At 37.9% G+C, this 20,745-nt stretch overlaps 1 protein-coding gene and 2 pseudogenes across 2 annotated transcripts in view; 1 reads left to right on the top strand and 2 right to left on the bottom strand.

Moving 5' to 3' along the window:
• Positions 1-18,651, top strand: part of LOC133727879 (uncharacterized) — a 36,278-nt gene extending 17,627 nt beyond the window's left edge. Inside the window, exons 1-20 of one of the 2 annotated variants that reach the window (XM_062155293.1) lie at positions 9,932-10,051; positions 10,169-10,281; positions 10,382-10,457; positions 10,579-10,721; positions 10,971-11,057; positions 11,465-11,548; positions 12,001-12,208; positions 12,960-13,045; positions 13,207-13,438; positions 13,640-13,763; positions 14,029-14,165; positions 14,405-14,513; positions 15,285-15,327; positions 15,484-15,655; positions 16,193-16,263; positions 16,945-17,038; positions 17,273-17,488; positions 17,570-17,779; positions 17,938-18,333; positions 18,413-18,651. In XM_062155293.1, coding sequence (XP_062011277.1) covers positions 10,025-10,051; positions 10,169-10,281; positions 10,382-10,457; positions 10,579-10,721; positions 10,971-11,057; positions 11,465-11,548; positions 12,001-12,208; positions 12,960-13,045; positions 13,207-13,438; positions 13,640-13,763; positions 14,029-14,165; positions 14,405-14,513; positions 15,285-15,327; positions 15,484-15,655; positions 16,193-16,263; positions 16,945-17,038; positions 17,273-17,488; positions 17,570-17,779; positions 17,938-18,333; positions 18,413-18,538 — 2,754 coding nt within the window. In that variant the 5' untranslated portion in view covers positions 9,932-10,024 and the 3' untranslated portion in view covers positions 18,539-18,651. Of the gene's footprint in view, positions 1-9,931; positions 10,052-10,168; positions 10,282-10,381; positions 10,458-10,578; positions 10,722-10,970; positions 11,058-11,464; positions 11,549-12,000; positions 12,209-12,959; positions 13,046-13,206; positions 13,439-13,639; positions 13,764-14,028; positions 14,166-14,404; positions 14,514-15,284; positions 15,328-15,483; positions 15,656-16,192; positions 16,264-16,944; positions 17,039-17,272; positions 17,489-17,569; positions 17,780-17,937; positions 18,334-18,412 lie in introns of those variants that run through there. The other variant, XM_062155294.1, reaches the window with a different exon arrangement.
• On the bottom strand, positions 42-2,112 carry LOC133734228 (FH protein interacting protein FIP2-like; annotated as a pseudogene).
• Positions 18,652-20,000: 1,349 nt separating the features above from the next.
• LOC133730265 (FH protein interacting protein FIP2-like) lies at positions 20,001-20,710 on the bottom strand (annotated as a pseudogene).
• Between the last annotated feature and the right edge of the window lie 35 nt (positions 20,711-20,745).

Below are 20,745 nucleotides of genomic sequence, written 5' to 3'. Positions count from 1 at the left end.
AAAGAAATAAGAAAAGCAAAAAGAGATCACACAAATTCATCTCATTCCATCCGCACTATACCATTAACTTTAGTCAAGAGATGATGATCTGCAGCTTGAAAAAGGTATGCGCTTATCACATACAACACCCACTGCAGAAGCTCTTTGAAGATTTGCTGCAACAAACGAAGAACATCCCAAATTTGCATTGTTAAAGTTAGCTTAAGCTTCTTCAAGATTTGCGCAAATAAACGAAGAACTTCCCAAATTCACCTTGTTAAAGTTAACTCCTCGAAGATTTGCCTCAACAAACGAAGAATTTTCCAAATTCACATTGTTAAAGTTAGCGCCTCAAAGATTTGCCTCTCCAAACAAAGATCTTCTCAACGTCACATTGGTAAAGTTAGCACCTTCAGCATCGACATATTCAAAGTTTGAGTCTGAAAGATTTGCGTTTGTAAAACACACATTTCTAATACATGCGTAGCTAAAGTCAATTTCAGATAGCTCCAATCTAGGAAGTTCAAGGCCATAAAGATTTACACCTCTAAACTTTGGCTAGGCGGCCAATGCTCCTCATGGCTCTCAACATAGAGTCTGTACTTGATAATATCAGTACGTGTTAAATCTGTACCCAACTCTTTCTCTTTCTTATAGTTCAGCAATAGATGAATTCCATCTATCAGTCCTTCAAGTTGATAGTACTGTGCCTCCTTTAGAAGTTGTGGATACTTAGAATCTTCTAATGTAGGAACAACACCATCTCTCAACCAACTGAGAATGTATGTAAAATACTCACCATCCCTATCAATAAAAACATATCCTTCTCATCTTGTAGAGTGTCTCACCCTGCGTTTCGTTCGGGTTCGGCCACTGTTTGGGTCCGGAGAGGTGAGGTAAAATGTGAACATAAGATTTTTACCCGATAAAAAATGAAGCGGGTTTAATAAAAATTGAAAAATGAGTATTGTTATTACGGTCACCAAGTGACTAAGAACTTTTGTGATCACCGACCGTTATATTTAATCCCTTTTCCCGCTCTCATTTACTCCACTTCTCAATTTAACATCCGATAATTTTATCTATTTACATTTGTATATAATATTTTGAATTAGTAAACAACTTAAAAGAGTGTTGTCTACGTTTGCTAGAGACCCCAAAAGATTATACCAAATATGAATCCCAAATGATTTGGCAGCTGCCACATAATCTGTTTTAACATGTTAATTTCCAATGTGTGAATAATTTTTATTTTATTTTTTAGAAACTACTATAATATTTTGAATTAAAACCCTAATATTACCCAAACAGAAGAAGAAGATGAATTAAACTCTGCAAACAAACAATGAACGTACAGAAACGATGTCTAATTCAACATGAACACAAACGAAAGAATTGGTACTTTTATTTTTATTAAAGGAAAGGAAACATGAGAACAAGATCAGAAATGATGATGATGATGATGACCAATTAATCACAACAACTAGATGCTGATACTCTTTACCAGAGAGCTTTTTTCATGATAAGGTCTAGCGGAATTTGGCCATATATCATCATCCAAGAACAACTTGAGATCATTCGTGGGGAAGCATCCCCAGTTGTGTTGCCATCACCGCATCCCCAGTAAGCGAACCCAAACCCGGCAGGCGAAGCCAGCTTCGTGAGAGAACAACGAGAAGAAGAGAGGGTCTGAGGGTTGAAACGAAAGACTGAAATTTTCAGTCAGCGAACCCAGCTTCTTGAGAGAGCGAGAAGAAGAGAGGGTCTGAGAGAGCGAGAAGAAGAAAGGGTAGGAGAGTTGAAACGAAAGATTGAGTAATCGAACCCAGCTTCTTGAGAGATGAACCAAGAAAATGAGAGAGAGTGAGTGACTGAGTTGTTTCAGTTAGCAAATGGGTTTTTTTGTTATGCAAGCAAGAGGTTGGTTAGGCACTTAGGCGAAATCAGTTTACTAGGTGCCAACGCTCAGAAATCTATGGAGCCTGGTGCTCGCTTGGGAATTTTATCGAGCATTTTATGGGCGCCTTAAAAGAACCAACCCTTCCGACCAAAATAGCGTCGTATTGCTCTCAGGCCTTTAATTCCATTATCGACCCAGCTCACCCACAACTTCACTTCACATTTGGCTGCCATTGAGGGAGAGGGTTCAAAGAGAGTTGTGAATTTTCAGTCCACAAAGGTGCGACTGCTGTGTTGGTGTGTGTGTTTTTAGCTTGTAGAGTGTCTCACCCTGCGTTTAGTTCGGGTTCGGCCACTGTTTGGGTCCGGAGAGGTGAGGTAAAATGTGAAAATAAGATTTTTACCCCGATAAAAAATGAAGCGGGTTTAATAAAAATTGAAACATGAGTATTGTTATTACGGTCACCAAGTGACTAAGAACTTTTGTGATCACCGACCGTTATATTTAATCCCTTTTCCCGCTCTCATTTACTCCACTTCTCAATTTAACATCCAATAATTTTATCTATTTACATTTGTATATAATATTTTGAATTAGTAAACAACTTAAAAGAGTGTTGTCTACGTTTGCTAGAGACCCCAAAAGATTATACCAAATATGAATCCCAAATGATTCGGCAGCTGCCACATAATCTGTTTTAACATGTTAATTTCCAATGTGTGAATAATTTTTATTTTATTTTTTAGAAACTACTATAATATTTTGAATTAAAACCCTAATATTACCCAAACAGAAGAAGAATATGAATTAAACTCTGCAAACAAACAATGAACGTACAGAAACGATGTCTAATTCAACATGAACACAAACGAAAGAATTGGTACTTTTATTTTTATTAAAGGAAAGGAAACATGAGAGAACAAGATCAGAAATGATGATGATGATGATGACCAATTAATCACAACAACTAGATGCTGATACTCTTTACCAGAGAGCTTTTTTCATGATAAGGTCTAGCGGAATTTGGCCATATATCATCATCCAAGAACAACTTGAGATCATTCGTGGGGAAGCATCCCCGGTTGTGTTGCCATCACCGCATCCCCATACCCTCTCTCACTAAACTTCCTCTGTAATCAGTCTCCCAATTATTACTTTCCTCCCTTTGATCATAACGATGATACCACCAATATCCATATATACCCTAGTGATCTAAGCCCTGAAGCCTTATAAAATATTTTTCACTTCTAAATTCGAGGACTCATCCAATCTTTTTTCACATCTTTTGAATGGCTAAAGTACACAATTGTAAAGGAGACAGATCCATTTAGAGATAAAATTCTTGTTTGTGAGAGATTATTTAGAAGAAACTAGCTTCAAGGAATACGAGTCTCCTTCTGAATTTAACCGTCCTTTGTTTACCTAACAAATTGGGTAATTTTTGAAAGCAAGTGAATTAACCAGTGAAGGTGTAGTGATGGTGGCTTAGTGTGATACATGGATGACGTTTAAGATTTGCAGCTACTGTTCATACAAGAACAATTTTTTTTTTTTTTTGTCAAAAAAAAAAATTTGCAAAGAACATATACCGTGTGGAAATCACAGGGTGATGATATGGCATGTGCCATGTCATTTGGGATCCTATTTTGGTACAAATTTTTGGGATCTCTAACATTTTTCTTATATGAATGCGCGGCGGGACAAGAGATCAATTTCTAAAAATCTGCCATTGCTTTTGGTCCTGGAGTTACTCATGAGCAGAAGGGTTTAATTCTTGATGTTCTTGAGGCCCCAGTGGTTGGCTTTCATGAACGTTACCTGGGTCTAATGACAATTGCTGGTCGAAACAAAAAAGATATGTTCAAGCGTATTCATGAACGGCTTGATTCTCATTTACATGGCTGGCAAAACATATTACTCTTGAAAGCTGGGAAGACAATTCTTGTCAAGGCTGTGGCTCAGGCCATTCCGTCTTATTTTATGTTTGTATTCCAACTTCCTGTTACAGTTTGCCACACTTATCAGTCTAAAGTGGCCAGGTACTGGTGGGGGGAAAGAGATGGTAAGAGGAGTATCCACTGGTGTAAATGGGAGGTGCTTTTCAAAAATAAATTTGAGGGTGGTTTGAGGTTTCGCGATATAACAGTGTTTAACCAAGCTCTGTTAGCAAAGACAGTCTGGCGTATTTCTAAACCTGGCCGGTTTAGTTGCTAGTGTGTTAGCAACAAAGTATTTTCCGAATCTTTCTTAGGCACAAGCCTCACTAGGCTCTCAACCTTCTTTCATTTGGCGCCGTCTTATGTGGGGTAGAGAGTTACTGGCTGTTGGAATACGATGCATGCCGAATTGGAACGGGTGAGTCCATGAGAATTTGGGGGAATTCGTGGCTGCCTTCACATTGGACTTTCGAGGTTATCACACCCCCTTTTCTTCCAACTAATACACCAGTAAAGAGGTTGAAAACGAGTTTAGGTATATGGGATGTTGATTTCATTAAATCTCAGTTCCTTCCTATTGATGTTGAGAGAATTCTTGTTGTTCCTTTGGCAAGAGGACGCAGTAGAGATGTAGGAGTGTGGCACTATTGTTTGAATGGGCAGTCTACTGTGAAATCAGGGTATTGGTTGGGGATGGAAGGGAAGAATGTGGATGCAGGAGCTGGAAGTAGCGGTGGGAGTGGTGCATCAAACTCCACAAACTTCTGGAGCATCATTTAGAGTACTCGACTTCCTAACAAAGTTAAGCTTTTCTTGTGGAAGGCTTACCACTCATTTCTACCTTGTGCTGATCGTCTGTGTAAACGCCATATCAGTTGCTCTGCTAATTGCGGAAGATGTAGGTACCCTGCAGAAACAGTAATGCATTGTTTATGGCAGTGTCCGAAGGCGAAGCAGGTCTGGAAATTAACATGGTTGAGGTCTGTGGTAAATAAATGAAGAGAGCCTTCTTTCACTGATCTGTTATGCCATGTCACTGCGGAAGGAGAGAATAGGGAGAAAGAGTTGTTTCCGGGGGTTGCTTGGTGGATTTGGCGTGATCAAAACAATGCTTTCCGTGGAAGTAAGGAGTTGCATGCTGCTAAACTGCTACACAAGCAATAGAGTGGATGGAAGAGTGGTCTAATGCAGTTAAAGGGGATCAAAATGTTCTGCATTCTGGTTCCGTAGAAAATAATGATGGGGTCTCTTCAATATGGGTGTCTTCTCCTCCTAATTGGGTAAAGCTTCATTTTGATGGTGCGTGTGATGTTAATAATGGAAAGGTTGGGATGTGTGAAGTAATAAGAGATGATTGTGGAAGACTGAATGGTGCATTAGTTGTTCCAGTTGAGGGAACGTACGTTGAATCTGCTGGCAATAGAGACTGAAGCTTTGAGGTATGGGTTGAGCTACTGCAAATAGTTGGGTTTTTTCTAAAATTGAGATTGAGCCTCATTGAATTATTGAAGGCTCTAGATTTTGATGGTGTTGATTTGAGTGTGATTGGGGCTGTCATTGAGGATTTTAAACATGTGATTGCGGAGTTGGAGATGGTTAAGTGGAAACATGTTAGGAAGAAATACAATCATACTGCTCCTGCTTTAGCTCATTCAGCTTTAACAATGGCTGGGAGTATGTTTTGCCGAGAAATTAGCCCTCCTTGGCTACAAGACCTTGCTGAGGGATACATTATGTAATAATATAGGGGCAACAGCATCTGTGCGCTGTTATTACCCAATTTGCCTTTGGCATCAGTGAATGAAAGCTTCAGTATTAAATAAAAAACAAAAACAAAAAAAAAAAGATTGTTAATTACAGGATTACTACGATAAATGAATTACGCTTGAATTAACTAATAATTTTCTTTTATTATTTGATTACCTATAGATTATGAGAAATTCTATATACAGATCCTTATTTTTTTGGGTCCTTGACCTAAAGCACCAAAATAAGAAAAAACCCAACTATTTTTTTGGGTCCTTGACCTAAAGGACCAAAATTCTGTATACAGAGGTTGGCGGCGAGCTCCGGAGGTGATTCGATCAGGTGATTTTGGTCCAGCTCTTGACTTGGGTGCCTAGAGCATTTTCTGGGTGCCTAAATCAATTTTGTTTTTTGTTTTATTTTTTTATTTTAATTAATTAATTTATTTATTTATTTTTAGGGTTTATGGGCAGAAGCCCAGAAGGAGAGAGAAAAAAAAAGAAGAGGTTATATTAGAGGGCAATAGATCGCTATTGGATGGCAATAAATGTTTTGAATTTGATGTAATGTCCTCATTTTTTTTTTCTTAATCAAAGTTTTATTTATCTAATTTTACGAAGATTAGTTCCCATTTCGGCCACCGAAAGTTCTATTGGGAGGCAATAGATGTCTATTGGGGGCAATATAGGTTTATCAGGGGGTAATAAACCCATATGAGATCTACAACAACCTCTTTAGAGACTTCCAGCAAGGTTTGATAAACCTCTATTGCCCCCCAATAGACATCTATTTGGGGGCAATAAACTTTTCTAGTGACCTATGAGATCTCCGACGTCCTCTTTGAGGATCTCTGGAGAGGTTTTCAGAGAAGTCCGGTGGGCAGTGGCCTGTGACCGGATTCCGATGACCGGTGACCGGATTCTCGCGAAAGTTGGCAGGAATCCGGCAATCGGTATCAGGGCTCCGGCAAAGTCTCATAAGGTTTCTTTCTCTTCCACTCTCTCTCTCTCTCTCTTTCTATAAGTAACAAAAGGGTGAGAGTAAAATAATCTTAAAAATAATAATAATAATAATGGGGTATTAGGGAAGACTTACTTAGAGTGTTTGAGTAGGGGGAATTTTTTTTTTTTTTTGTGGATAAAATGGAAGCATGCCAATAGTATGCCCCGGTTCATAGATCAAGAATAGTACTGAAGACTACTCCAACAATACATTTCTACTCAGAGTAGTCTATGCCACATAAAAATACCTCGCCTTGCAGGCAATCTATTTTTCCTAACCTTAAACGCCGAGCACGCAATTGTGCTACGCTAAAAAGCTAAGCACTTCCACAAGACTCATAGAGATATTCTTACTAGCATAGACAATCAAAACTAGGATCACCTACTGAACAACTATAGGTTCCTTCCCCTTAGACGGGTTAAGACCATTGACAACCTCAACTAAAGTAAATTCAGGCAAACCATTCACCAACTTTTCCTCTTTTCTTGGAGACTTACTCTTCTTTGATGGGGACTTCTTCATAGAAGAAGCTCGAACAACCTTGAGCTCCTTGGCCTTGTTTTTTGTACCTTTCGGCCTGCCTCTCTTCTTGTAAACCTTTTTGACCGGTTTCACATTGCACAAACCCATGGTCATAGCATCCAGGTTAGTTCTTCCAACTGCCAAGCTGAATCTCATCTTCTTTGGAGGAATCCCATCCTCATCTACACACTTATGACGCCTGCCACAACTAGGAGAATCCATTGCATGACTTGGTGCATGTTTTGTCGAATTGTCTACACCAACTGTCCCCTTACCCGAGCCATCAGACTTTGGCTCACTACCAACATCCAGGTCCGTCGCATTTGAGTCTGTCTGCACCCCGGAGCTATCCTCTCCACTACCAATGGAAGGCCTCTGACGTATTTCTTTCCTCACCTTAGGCTTAGCAGTCAGCATAAACCTCTCTAACCCAACCTGGGGGGTCTTATGTGCCCCAAAAACCAATATCGGCCCAGCTAGCTGTATCACATCCACCTGGTTCAAGGAACGCCCAAGATTCTGACGTGCTAAAAGAGTATCAGTTTGCAGCTCTGTTGGCAGAGGAGTTCCAGAACATGGCAAACCAACATGAGTGACAAGTCCACAATCCCTGCATCTGCCATGCAAATTCTTGAAGAAGAACTCTAAATCCACCACAATACCATCATCTACGGTGAAGCTACGACGAAAGATGATAGGCTGCAACAAGTCCAATTCAACCTGAATCCGGATTCTTCTTGCATCAAACTCTGTGGTGTCCTTTTGAACATACCAACCTATTGCACTGCCGATCCTTCTAAGACAGTGGTCTATGTGAAAATCTAGCGGTAACCCACGCATCTTGATCCAGAAAGTTAGTTTAGTAAGCGGTACATCTTTGATTGCTCCAACTCCATCATATGGTGCCAAAACCACCGGAGCTCTGTCAAAACCCCACGGACCACCTCGGAGAATCTGGTTACGATTAGTTAGGTCCGACAAGGTAAAAAGAAAACGGTCATCATGCTCTTGCACAGTGTAGCGGCCATTCAACCGCCATGCTCGCTGGAACATCCCTATAAAGGATCTCTTGTTGGAAGCTGTGGCTGTCAGAAGTTTCCCAACAAGGTACGTCTGAGATCGACGTAATCCTTCACCACACGAAGGCCGCAGGTCCACCGGCCGGCCTGCATCTGCCAGTCCCAAGGATGCAGCCAGGCGCACGGCCATCTTGTCGACGTCCTCCATGCAAACAGAAGTAGGATTTTTGTGAGCTAGGGTTTTCTTCTCTCTCGCGTGTGCGGCTAGGAATTTTTTGGGTAAGGGGGAATTATAAAAACTTAATACAGTAAGTGGAAATAAAATCCCTAGAAATGGGGTAAATGGACAGAATCCCCTTTTCTTTTCTTTTTTTGAAAACTTTTATAATCCTATCTCAACCCTCAATCCCTTTCTAATTGAAAAAAAAAAAAAAAAGCCTTATGTCTTTGATTGCAAGAGGAGGACGTGAAGGCGGAGGGAGAGCTAAGACGCCCTATAGGAGGTGAGAGAGAAAAGAATGGGGGGATTGATTAGAAATCCAAATAAAAAATGAAAAATTATTACAAATACGACAAGCAGATTTTCAACTGAAAGTTGAAGAGCAAAACAAAAGATTGGGAATGATCAGAGAAAAGGCATAGAAATTTTTGAATAGGCATCACATAGATATTTATTGATAAAATTAAAGTCAGAATGACTATTACATATCATTCTCTTACCATCTATGATAAACAAGAAGTTATGAAGATACATAGGATAAGTCTATTCATTAGACGTGTCATGTTCACTTAATAAAAGCAAGCCTATGCACTATGCCAACACTACGACATAGTAAATAGGCAAGTAAACGAAAAACTCATTGAAGCACACTAAAAAAAAAAGAATTAAATATTGTTTACTCCCTATACTTATAGGGTTTCATCGTTTCAGTCCCTGACCTTCGAATTTCACCTAAAAAGTCCCTGAGCTCTCAATTTCCTCTCAATTGGTCCCTGCCGTCAAAATTTTATGTTAAAGTTGCTGAAATGTCTATTATGCCCTCACTTATTTTTTTTTTTAATTTTTTTTTTCTCTCTCTTTTATTTCTTTTTTTCATTTCACCTCTTGAAGGTCAGTGGATTGGAACCATCTTGATGAGGAGATGAACAGAAGGAGGCGAGAGAGCCGGAAGAAGAAGAGGTAAAAAGAAAAAAAATTAAAAAATTAAAAAAGAGAGGAAGAGATTTAAAAAAAAAAGTAATTTAGGGTATAATAGACTTTTTAGGGGAAGATAACGACGTTTTTGACGGATACTTGACGGCAGGGACCAATTGGGAGTTCAGAGACTTTTTAGGTGAAATTTGAAGGTCATGGACTGAAACGATGAAACCGGAGTAAGCAGTATTTAACCCAAAAAAAAACTAACTAACTAACTAACTAACTAACAAAGTAACAAGCATCCCAAAGGCTGAAAAAGACGACCTACGTGCCTCAAAATTCACACCGTAATCAAACGCCAATCAATCCCTTCAAGCATGTGTACCCAAGAACCCAAAGAATCATCAATGAGAATATAACTACTCCAGGGAATCCAAATCCAACTATGAATATTAAATGAAAACATGGTCTCGGTGTCTCGTATCAAAAAAACAAAAAAAATTCTAAGATTGTTTTCTTTGAGAAAAAGAAAATTATATAATCTTAAACTTGGGTTCTGGTTGGGCCATAACCCCTAAAGTCCTAAACCCTCGGTCTAAAAATGGCGGGAGATCGAATTTGCCCTTTTACAGGTAATAATTAATATCTTAATCAATTAATATTTTCCTCCATTATATTTACAAAAACCCCTCAAAACCTCAAAAGACTCATCAAACCGTTCTTCTCCAAAGTCCCAAACTTTACAGAGCGTCTCAACGGAAGAGCAAACAGAAACCTCAAAATGCAGTCTATGCAGGCCATTCTCAAGGTGACAAAAACCATCTTCTTCTTTTTCACAAGTTAAAGTTTCAATGTTTACATCAGTTCTTTTGTTGGGTATAGCAAATTAGCTCTCACTTTCTTCATTTTCCTGTTTTGGGTACAGCAATATTTTGGGTTTTCTTCATTTCGGCCATACCAAGAGGAAGTGATTGAGAAAATCATAGCAGGAAGGGACTCTTTGATTGTCATGGCCACTGGAAGTGGCAAGTCCTTGTGGTAGGAGTTCCCTCTAAATTTGATTTTCACTGTTTTGAAATATTGGGTTCATTTCATATGCAAAATTCAAAAGCTTGAAAGTGGTTTGATTTGATTTCAGCTATCAAGTGCCTCCTTTGGTTGTTGGAAAGACTGGTGTGGTTGTGAGTCCTCTTATATCCTTAATGCAAGATCAGGTGAACTAGTTTTGTTGTTGTTTTTGATTAGTGCTGAATGAGTTTGAACATAAACAGAAATGTCTTGTGAAACAGACCCAAATTGCATGTCAGTAATATGTGTTTAATTTTTTATGTAAAGGTAATGTCTTTGAAACAAAGAGGGATCAGAGCCGAGTATATGGGTAGTAGTCAATCGGATAACACTGTCCAGAGCCGAGCCGAGAGTGGTCAATTTGATATCTTGTACATGACCCCTGAAAAGGCATGTGTGATTCCTGTCAGGTAATTTTACAAGTACTATTACATGTGTGTATTACATGTTACAAACATAAGCTGGGAGGGATGGACTGGTGGAATTGGGACTATGATTCTCATGATTTTGCATGAAAGTCTATGTCCGTAATGAAGATTTTAGTGATAGATGGAAGTAATCTAGGGGATCTAACTTATAACGTTGTCCGATATCATATTCTATTTTTCATTGTATTTTTCAAAAATTCATTACGTACAGAAATTTACATTTCTTTGTAGCTTCTGGTCAAAATTACTAAGGGCTGGGATCTGCTTGTTTGCTGTTGATGAAGCACACTGCATATCGGAGTGGGGCCATGATTTCAGGTTATTGTTACTATCTACTACTTATCATTTAAGTAAGTCTTAATGGATTGATTTTCATAGTCTTACATTTTGAGCATTTGGGCCTCTGGTCTGTAAAAGTTTATTTTCTGGGGATCCTTCTCAGTTGTTACTGCATTATCATCCAGTGTTGTAATGTCAAACCTGTCTTGCTAGGAAATACCGACGAGTTCACTAAAGTTTATGTGTTTGATTACTAATGATACTTGAGTTTGCAGCTGAAGTTTACTTTTCTTTTGGGGGTGGCTCAAGGGCTAGTTTCTTGTTTCCAAACTTAAAATAGTGTGTTTTTGTCATCCCCTAGGGCTCCATGTGTGGACTTTGTTTCTTGTATATTTATCGTTTTGCTGTTGTCGTCACCTGAGGATTTCTATTTGTGGACTCTACAGGGTGGAATACAAGCAATTGGACAAGTTACGTGGCATTCTTGTTGGTGTCCCATTTGTTGGCTTAACTGCAACTGCTACTGAAAAGTAGGTTTCACTTCTATTCACAGTATCAATTCATTTTGTCTATTTCTCTTATTATATATATTGCTCTTCTATTCACAGTATCACTTCATTTTCTTAATGTCCTCAGAATTCCACCAATAAAATCAGCACTTCTATTGCCTTAGAAAGTATAGAAATATCATAACAGAAATCCTTTCAGAACTTTGCTCAGCAGAACTATTGTAGAAACTGAGCTACTGTTAAATTATAGTAATTATGGTAATGATATTTTCTGAGCTTAGAGGATAATAGTATCGATTGTCACTTGACCCTTTGACAATCTTTCATAATGTTGTATATGCTGTTTATCTGTCCAATGAATATAGATAATCTTGGACTAGACAGTCTTTGCTATCCACATTAGTTTGCTTTCAAGTTTTATTTTGTGTTGGTAAGGCTCCAACAATTATTCTTTTTTATATTTATGATGCCAGGGTTCGAATGGACATTGTTAATTCCTTGAAGATGGAAAACCCATATGTCAAAATAGGTTCATTTGATCGTGGAAATCTGTTCTATGGTGTCAAGTTATTCAATCGGACTCAATCATTTGTTCATGAGCTGGTTCAAGAAGTTTCCAAATTTGTACGCACAGATGGTTCAACAATAATATACTGCACGACAATTAAAGATGTTGATCAGGTGTATACCTTATCTGCTTACTTTTATGATTGATTTACGCACTTTAATATGCTGAAACAGTCCTCAAGGTTCCTTAATAGGCTAGTGTTCAAGACTGCAACCTTATGACTGAGGATAAATTCAACTCCCTAAGGGATAGTAAAAGTTGCATCTTTTATTGTCTTGGACATGATTTCAGTTTAATAAATGATGATGGTATTTAGAAATACAGGTTAGCTGAGTTAGTTTTATAGAACTTAATATCTCTTTAGTAGACCTTATGAGACTTGGAACTTCAAAATTTGCTGGGTACCTACTCTGTTTATGGAAAATTTCTACTGAGGACTTATTTTCATACAAAAGTCTACCAAGTATTTATTTGTAACAATGCAACCTGGTCAAAGTATAATATGGGATAGCATGTCTACCTGACAGGGTATTCATAACAAAAGAAAGTGATATTAACTTCATGAACAAGGATGTTTTTGTTAATACGCTCCTGTTCTGCATGAGTTAATTAGAATAGTGAAGTTTCCTCAAAATAAGGCTTTGCCACATAACTTAGTTTTGATTTTTATTAGAATCCAAAATATCCAACATTTTTGTAGCTATAGAACTATCACCTCGATACATATTTATTGTTAGGCATCTTTTAGTCCACATCATCTCATGTTTCTGATAAGTTTTGTCAATGCCTGGTTTTGTTCCTACATGTATTTTGTCAAACAATGTATTTTGCATTTCTTATAAGTGTTTGTTATGACTCTATCAGGTATTCAATTCACTGAAGGAGGTGGGCATTAAAGCTGGAATCTACCATGGTCAAATGGATAATAAAGCTCGTGCTGAATCCCATAGGTTCTCACCCCTAACCCATGTGTATTTAAAGTAGCATTAATAAATGTTCCCTCTGCTATTACTGCAACTGTGAGCACTGCACCCTTCCCTTTCTTACTCTTGCATTTCATTAAACTTGATTTTTTGTCATACTCACTGAGCTTATTAATGATTTTTCATAGATTGTTTATAAGAGATGAACTGGATGTCATGGTTGCCACAATTGCTTTTGGCATGGGTATTGATAAGCCAAACATAAGACAAGTAATCCACTATGGCTGCCCGAAGAGTTTGGAGTCTTATTACCAGGAAAGTGGACGATGTGGTAGAGATGGTATGGCTTCTGTCTGCTGGCTCTATTACACAAGAAGCGACTTCACAAAAGCTGACTTTTATGCTGGAGAGTGTCAAACAGTAAGTTCCCTTGCTGTGGAGATCTGTTACTAAATTTCCCGGTAGTTATTTGCCCTGTAATTGTAATGATGTGTCCCAATTTGCTTTGAGTTGGAAATTTGTAACTAGTTGGTTCTTTCCTAGTGGCCAAGTAGATGTAAGTTCCATTAATGATTAAAAGGCCTGTTGCCTAATAAGTTTTTGTGTGCTGCTATTCACCAGGAAAGTCAACGAAGAGCTGTTGTAGAGTCATTGATGGCAGCACAACAGTATTGCTTATCAACAACTTGCAGAAGGAAGTTCTTGCTTGGTCACTTTGGGGAAATCTTTCCATCTGATAAATGTGGTCTGTGTCTGATTTTACTATTAGATTCCATGTGTGCAATTCCCCTTTAATATTTGTGTTTGACTCTCAATTTGAATTTGTGGTATAGTATTGTCTGCCTAGTTTACTTACTGCTAGCTTTTGATACTAGCTCTTTAAATTAAAATATTAGAACGAAAAAATTGTTTAGAGCTTTAGCATCATACCACATGCATTAGTGTTCCTCTGCAAATAATTTATCTTAATATGTAACAATATTCAGTAGTTGATTATATCGTCTTTGTAGGTAATTGTGATAATTGTATTTCTTCAAAGAAGGAGAGGGACATGTCTAGAGAAGCATTTCTTCTAATGGCTTGCATTCAATCATGTCGGGGTAAATGGGGTCTGAATATGCCTGTAGATATTCTTCGTGGCTCTCGGGTAAGTCTTTATATAACCAAGGATTAAATGTTTGTTGTGTTCTTTAAGAATTGCTGAAATTCTGTGTTGATTGGCACGGTTTTGTACAGTTTCAATCTTTTTAAGTTCTGTTACTAAGAGCTCCTGCTCTTGAAGATCTTGTTTAAGCGTTCATCCTTTTTCAATTGATGCCTTCTTCAAATTTTATGTGATTATGTGTCTTACTCTCACTGCTACTGATCTTTCACTGTGGCATACAGGCGAAAAAGATTCTTGATGCCCAATATGACAAGCTTCCACTGCATGGACTTGGGAAAGAGTATTCAGCAAATTGGTGGAAAGCACTTGCTTACCAATTAATCTCTTCTGGTATAGTAGGGAAGCATTCTGAATATGTAGTGATCTGTAATTTATGCATGACAAAATTCATATCAATTCTTAATTTTCTATTAGCTGGACTTAGGTATGGCGAAAGTGCCATAGGGTACCCATTGGACATCCAAAATCATCAACTGTGTTCCCTCCTCCCTCTCTTCCGCCTTATAGGGCTGAGGAGATTGGGAGATTGATGGTAACTGGCAGGTGCCCGCTGTGTATTTTAGCCATCTCTAGCTGGGTTCATTGCTCCCAGTATAATGTTTGACTCCTTAATACTGGAGGCATATTAATGTTTGACTCTTAATCTGTCAATGCTCACATCTAGTGGTAGTTTGATGAATTCAACTATTGAGTGTTATGTGTACTGTGCCTAAAGTTGTTGCTTGTTATGAAGTATTCAAACTGCAGAACTACTGTAAAGTACAGATTGTGATGCCTGCCAGTTTCTGTTTTTTACTTTGACCTAAACTTTCCATTCTTGCATCCTGTTTCATATCCATTGTCATAATTTAAGTAGAACACTACAATTCGATGAGTTCCATTTGCAGTTTTTGTTTAACAATACATGGGTTCATTGTTATTTCATCTGATTTATCTGGGTCAAGCATTTATTATTTCATATGATAGTTCAGTTCTTGCCCCTGAATGAACTTTGTCTATGGTTATGTTTGTTTTTCTGCTCACAGTAACTGCTCCATGTTCTCGTTTAAATAATACAATTAAGTGGTCAGTTTATAAGTAAAATGTTGCTACTTTCTGCAGGTTATTTGACGGAGACGGTATCTGATATATACAGGACTGTAAGGTAAGCTATTCAATTAATTTTTTTGAAACTTTACAATGAATCTCTTCCAAATATTTCTTCTTCTTCTTCTTCTTCTTTTTTTTTTTTTTCAAATAAAATTTGTTTCATAAAACCCCAAGATAAATTCAATAACTTTTTTTTTTTTTCATGCTCCAGTGTCAGCCGGAAAGGGGAGCAATTTCTAAGTTCTGCTGGACCTGATCATCAACCGCCTCTAGTTTTGCCAGTGACCAGTGAAATGGTAGATGATGAGGACAATAAAAGTACATCAGGTGAAGTTGGAGAAATTAAAAGTTTGTCTACTCTGGAATGTGAAGGATTTTCGGAGGTTAGTAAGTTGAGCGTATTATGTTCATTCATCTCAACTATTCAATCTCTTCATCCTTGTATGTTCTTACCAACAAGTGAGATAGATTCTCTGTGTGTGGAAAGGTTGCAATTTTTGGGTTCTTTTTCATTTCACAACCCCACACTCCTTTTCTAGTTATCTTTTGGTTTTCTACTATCAATTATCAGTTTTTTGACCATATCATAAAATGATCCTTATGGGTCATTTGAAGGCAAAAAGTAACTATTAGTTATCAGTCACTACTATCTTTTTTCTTCTCAAATGGAGCAAATCACCCCCTTTGTTTCCTTTGTACTTTCCTTTTATTCAGCTTCCTTTAAAAGGTTGCCTGTGAAAGTTAACTGGACTAACAAGACTTCTGTATACTTGAAAGTGAAACTGTTATGGTCAGTCTCTGGCATATTTATAAAATCTAGAGTCCTTATTTCACTTGTTTATTTTTGCATCTCTCCATTCTATAATTTGGTCATTCATATTTATTTATTCATTTATTTTTTGTACATGTGTAATCTCCAGGCTGAGAAGCAACTGTATCACTCATTTCTTGAAGAGAGAAGGAAGCTTGCAAGAAGCCTTGGAACTGCTCCGTAAGAAATTTCTTCTAACTATATTGTCTATATCAATCCAAAATGGTTTATTTAGTAAATTACTTTACAAAGGAATATATATATATATACCTAAACCTTAGGTAAGGACATCCTTACCTGAGAAAAATCCTCTATCAGTCCGGCTACATAAGGACGTCCTTACCTAGCTTTAGGTACGGATTTCCGGTTTTCACCCACTTTCCGATCACATTTTCACATCTTAACCGTTCAGTTTTTAGGTCCTAATGTATAGATCACCTCTGCAAATTTTCAGCCAATTTGGTGATCGTTAAGGCATCAAAAACTGCAATCTACCATTATAAATACGAACGGTTCCGGTTCGACAGATTCGGTCCGTTCGTGTAAATTGCAGTTTTGGACGCCTTAACGATCACCAATTTGGCTGAAATTTTGCAGAGGTGATCTATACATTAGGACCTAAAAACTGAACGGTTAAGATGTGAAAATGTGATCGAAAAGTGGGTGAAAACACCAAATCCGTACCTAAACCTTAGGTAAGGACATCCTTACCTGAGAAAAATCCTATATATATATATATATATATATATATATATATATATATATATATATATATATATATATATATATACATGTATGTATATATATATAGGTATAGTTGGAATCAAACATTAAAACTCATCCGTAGTTTCCTCTTTGCAGATATGCTATTTGTGGTGATCAAGCAATCAAAAAAATTGCTTTAACAAGACCATCTACCAGAGCAAGGTTAGCTAACATCGATGGCGTCAACCAGGTATGTCTAGTAGGCGATCCATAATCATGCTTTCTGCATATATAGTCATCCAATACAATGGCTAGTAATTTCTTAACTGCATTCCTGATCTCTCAACTTTTGATAGATAAATGCCTCGCATGCATTGTTTCATATGATCCTTCCTGCATTTTAACTTTTACTCTTTTTTTTTTTTTGAATAATTAACTTTTACTTAAATCTGTGAAAGCTAACTGTCAACTATATATACTGCAGCACCTTGTAGTGGCACACGGTAATCATTTTCTTCAAATCATTCGGCATCTATCACAAGGACTAAACCTTTCGTTGGATGGAGAGGCACCCATACAAGCTGCTATTACGAAGAAAGTATATCCAGTACCTAACCACCAACAGAGAAAGTTAACACCGGCAAAGTTTGAAGCTTGGAGAATGTGGCATGAAGACGGCCTCTCAGTTCAGAAAATTGCTGTATGCTTTTCAATATTGACTATGCTTTACTTATCTTGGTGTGTCATGTTTTGGTTCTGACTTGACTTACTTTAATCATAGAATTTCCCTGGTAGAGCTGCTCCTATTAAAGAGCAGACTGTTCAAGAATATCTGATGGAAGCTGCTCAAGAAGGATTTGCAATTGATTGGGTCAGATTATGCGATGAGGTTGGACTGACACAAAAAGTTATCTCAGATATTCAGTGTGCCATTTCAAAGGTTGGCTCTAGAGAAAAGTTAAAGCCTATCAAGGACGAATTACCAGAAGATGTGAGCTTTACTTTTGCCTTGTTTTGGGCGTTTCTGTTTCATAGTGGTGATTAACGTGCTGAGTTGTATGTCTTTGCTTGTCTGCACTGTACTTGAATCTACTTTTATACGAGTCAAGTTATATTTTTCATCTGATTGAAAATTCTTCACAATGCCAGATAAGTTATGGACACATCAAGACTTTCCTGACAATGGAAAAGTGTGGGATCTCGCTGGATGGGCCTTTACCTAACCACCACAATGCAGGAAAAGATGATCAACTCCTCAAGAAGGAAACTGAATTGTCACCGAGTTCTATTCATACATCCCCTATGGAAGAACCTCATGAAGTTAAAACCTCAGGCCGAGATTCAGATGCTTACAGCTTGGATAAAAATAAAGAAACAGCTTCCCTTCCATTCAATAGAGAACAAGGTTTAAAGCTACCTGAAGTACATTTTGAGGATTTACTCTCAAAGAAACGCCAAAAGCTTGGTAGTCCCAAGGAGGAGAGTAAAACTACACTGAAGGCAACCGAGAATTCCATATTGGATTGGCTTAGTACCAAAAATGGAGTAAGTCCACTATAGAAAGCTATATGGTCCTTAATCTTTGTTAAGATAGCAAAAGTTTTAAAGTGTGGATGCTGTGCAGGTTACTCTCTCTGCGATTCTGGAGCACTTCAATGGATCTGAAGAAGACTGTGTCATCGAACTGCTCACTGGCCTTGAAAGTGACTTTATGATATACAGAAAGAACAATATGTATTTCGTTATGTAAGTTCATAGAAGCTGTGAAAGTGCTGAAACGGACTTCTTGTCAATTACTGATGCAGTGTTGATGAATGATGACCAATGTATTCGTTAGATGTCAAAAGTAGCTGTTTCTCTTTAGTTTTGTTCTGTTCTTTCGTTTGGTGCAACTATGACTTCTTCTTCTTCTTCTTTTCTTTTTGTTTTGTTTTGTCAAAGGGTGCAACTCTGACTTAAACACATGCTTTAGGAGTCAAAAAGCGAGCAAGTCTAGCTCACACCTCAGGACTGTAAAAAGTGCCTATATACACAAATGAGTTTGATAGAAAGGTGCAAAATCGTCAAGTTTGGTATGAAAATGGCCTGTGAAATCTCGGGACCATATATTATTGGTCACCATAATTTATTGATGTAACCTAACACATCAATAAATTACTGAACAACGGTAAGAATGATGCATCCCGTCATCCCCAACACCAGCAATGTGGTATTTTTAAGTGGTACCAGCGTGGTACCCTCGCAACCTCTTGTTTGTCTGGTTACTGGCAGCGGAGGGGTAATGGCCATTCTGACTTGAGATCAGTATATTGGTTATGCCTTGATTCAAAAAAAAGAGTCAAAAAACTCAAATTCATTTCTTTCCCTTCTTTCAGATTTCTAGAGCATAAAACAACTGAATTTCTTTTCTTTATTTCCCAAAATATTTATATACCCTCTTCGTTGAAGGATTTGAGAGGGCATGCGCATATTTATAACAACTAAAGGTCCAGAGTACATAGGTAATATCAATCGTGAATGTATACAATAGATTACATGAGTGAAAACGAAGAGCAGTTGTCAAAAGTACGTCACTTGAAAGTTGAAACTCAAATGCATCTTTTTACTTTATTCTTTTGACCGTGTTTTTGGTGCGACTGTAACTCATGAACGTAGAGAGAGAAGTGGCTTCCTGAATAATTAGGAAGATGATGAAGCGTTTAGGGAGTAAATCGTGCGTGTCCCCAATCCCCATTATTCTAGTAAGCAGCTGGTAATTAGTACAAACTTTTGTCCTATGCAATATCAGATGCAAAAACTTCAAAAAGAGAAAAAGAGAAGACCGGAATTTGTTCCATACTAAGAGAAAAAGGGAAGCATCCTCAACAATGTCCGAATGCAGCTCCCAGGTAAAACCATCACCTGCCTTCAGAGCTCGATTCTTCAATTTATTCTTTTCTATTTGAAGAATGGCGGATTAGGTACTTCAAATACTAAAAATTGGGGACCAGTTAACAAATAGGCATGTTTATATAAAATTTCATAAGAATAGGACTAAAATTTTGATAAAGAAGAAGAAGAAGCCAAATGGAGAACACTCAAGAGTATCAATTGGAACTAGGAATCAACCTACAAATTCAATTTGCAACCCCTCAAAATAACTTGCACCGAGCTAGCCGGAATAAAGTTGCCGTATTCATACATGATGGCTCATCAATCTATTGCGATTCGATTCAATAGCCCAGCCCCCGCCCCCCCCCCCCCCCCCCAATATCGGCATTTGTAAGATCTGCATCATCTAGATTTGCAAGTCTCAAGTTGGCCTTGCGGAATATACAATTTTTCAAACATGCTCCTTTCAGACTCGCAGCATATAAGTCAGCGCCAGCAAATGATACTCCAAGCAAGTTGGCCCCAGTGAACTCACAAAATCGACAAGTAGCCGAACTAAAGGTGGAATCCACAGCATCTACGCGTAAACTAGCAGCTTCAAGATTAGCATTTGTAAAATCAGCTCGTGAGAGAGTGGCACCATTCAAATTAGCTCTATGAAGATTTGCACCTGTAAAATTAGCTCCATCAAGTTTTGCCCCAGTAAATACGCTTCCTTTCAAAACTAAATAACTAAAGATGGCACCCCGAGCATCAGCATTGTTAAACCTAGAACCTGCAAGGTCTGCACCTAGGAATGACACATTGCGCAGACATGCATAACTGAAGTTTATACCTGTCAAGTCCAGTTTTGACAGATCAAGGCCAGAAAGATTTACACCTCGAAACGTTTCTGTTTTGATTGGATACATTTTATGACATCACTACGTGTTAAATCAGCACTTATGTTTATTCTATCTATCAAACCAAGTAGTTGAAAGTATTCTGCCTCTTTCAGAAGTTGGTAGTGTGTACGAGCGTCTAAAGTAGGAACATCACCATCTCGTAACCAATTAAGACATACCCAAAATAATCACCATCTCTGTC

This window comes from Rosa rugosa, chromosome 2 (assembly GCF_958449725.1).
Source record: "Rosa rugosa chromosome 2, drRosRugo1.1, whole genome shotgun sequence".
Lineage (NCBI taxonomy): Eukaryota > Viridiplantae > Streptophyta > Magnoliopsida > Rosales > Rosaceae > Rosa > Rosa rugosa.
Note: the sequence above shows the minus strand (reverse complement) of the source record. Positions and strands in the feature narration are given on the sequence as shown.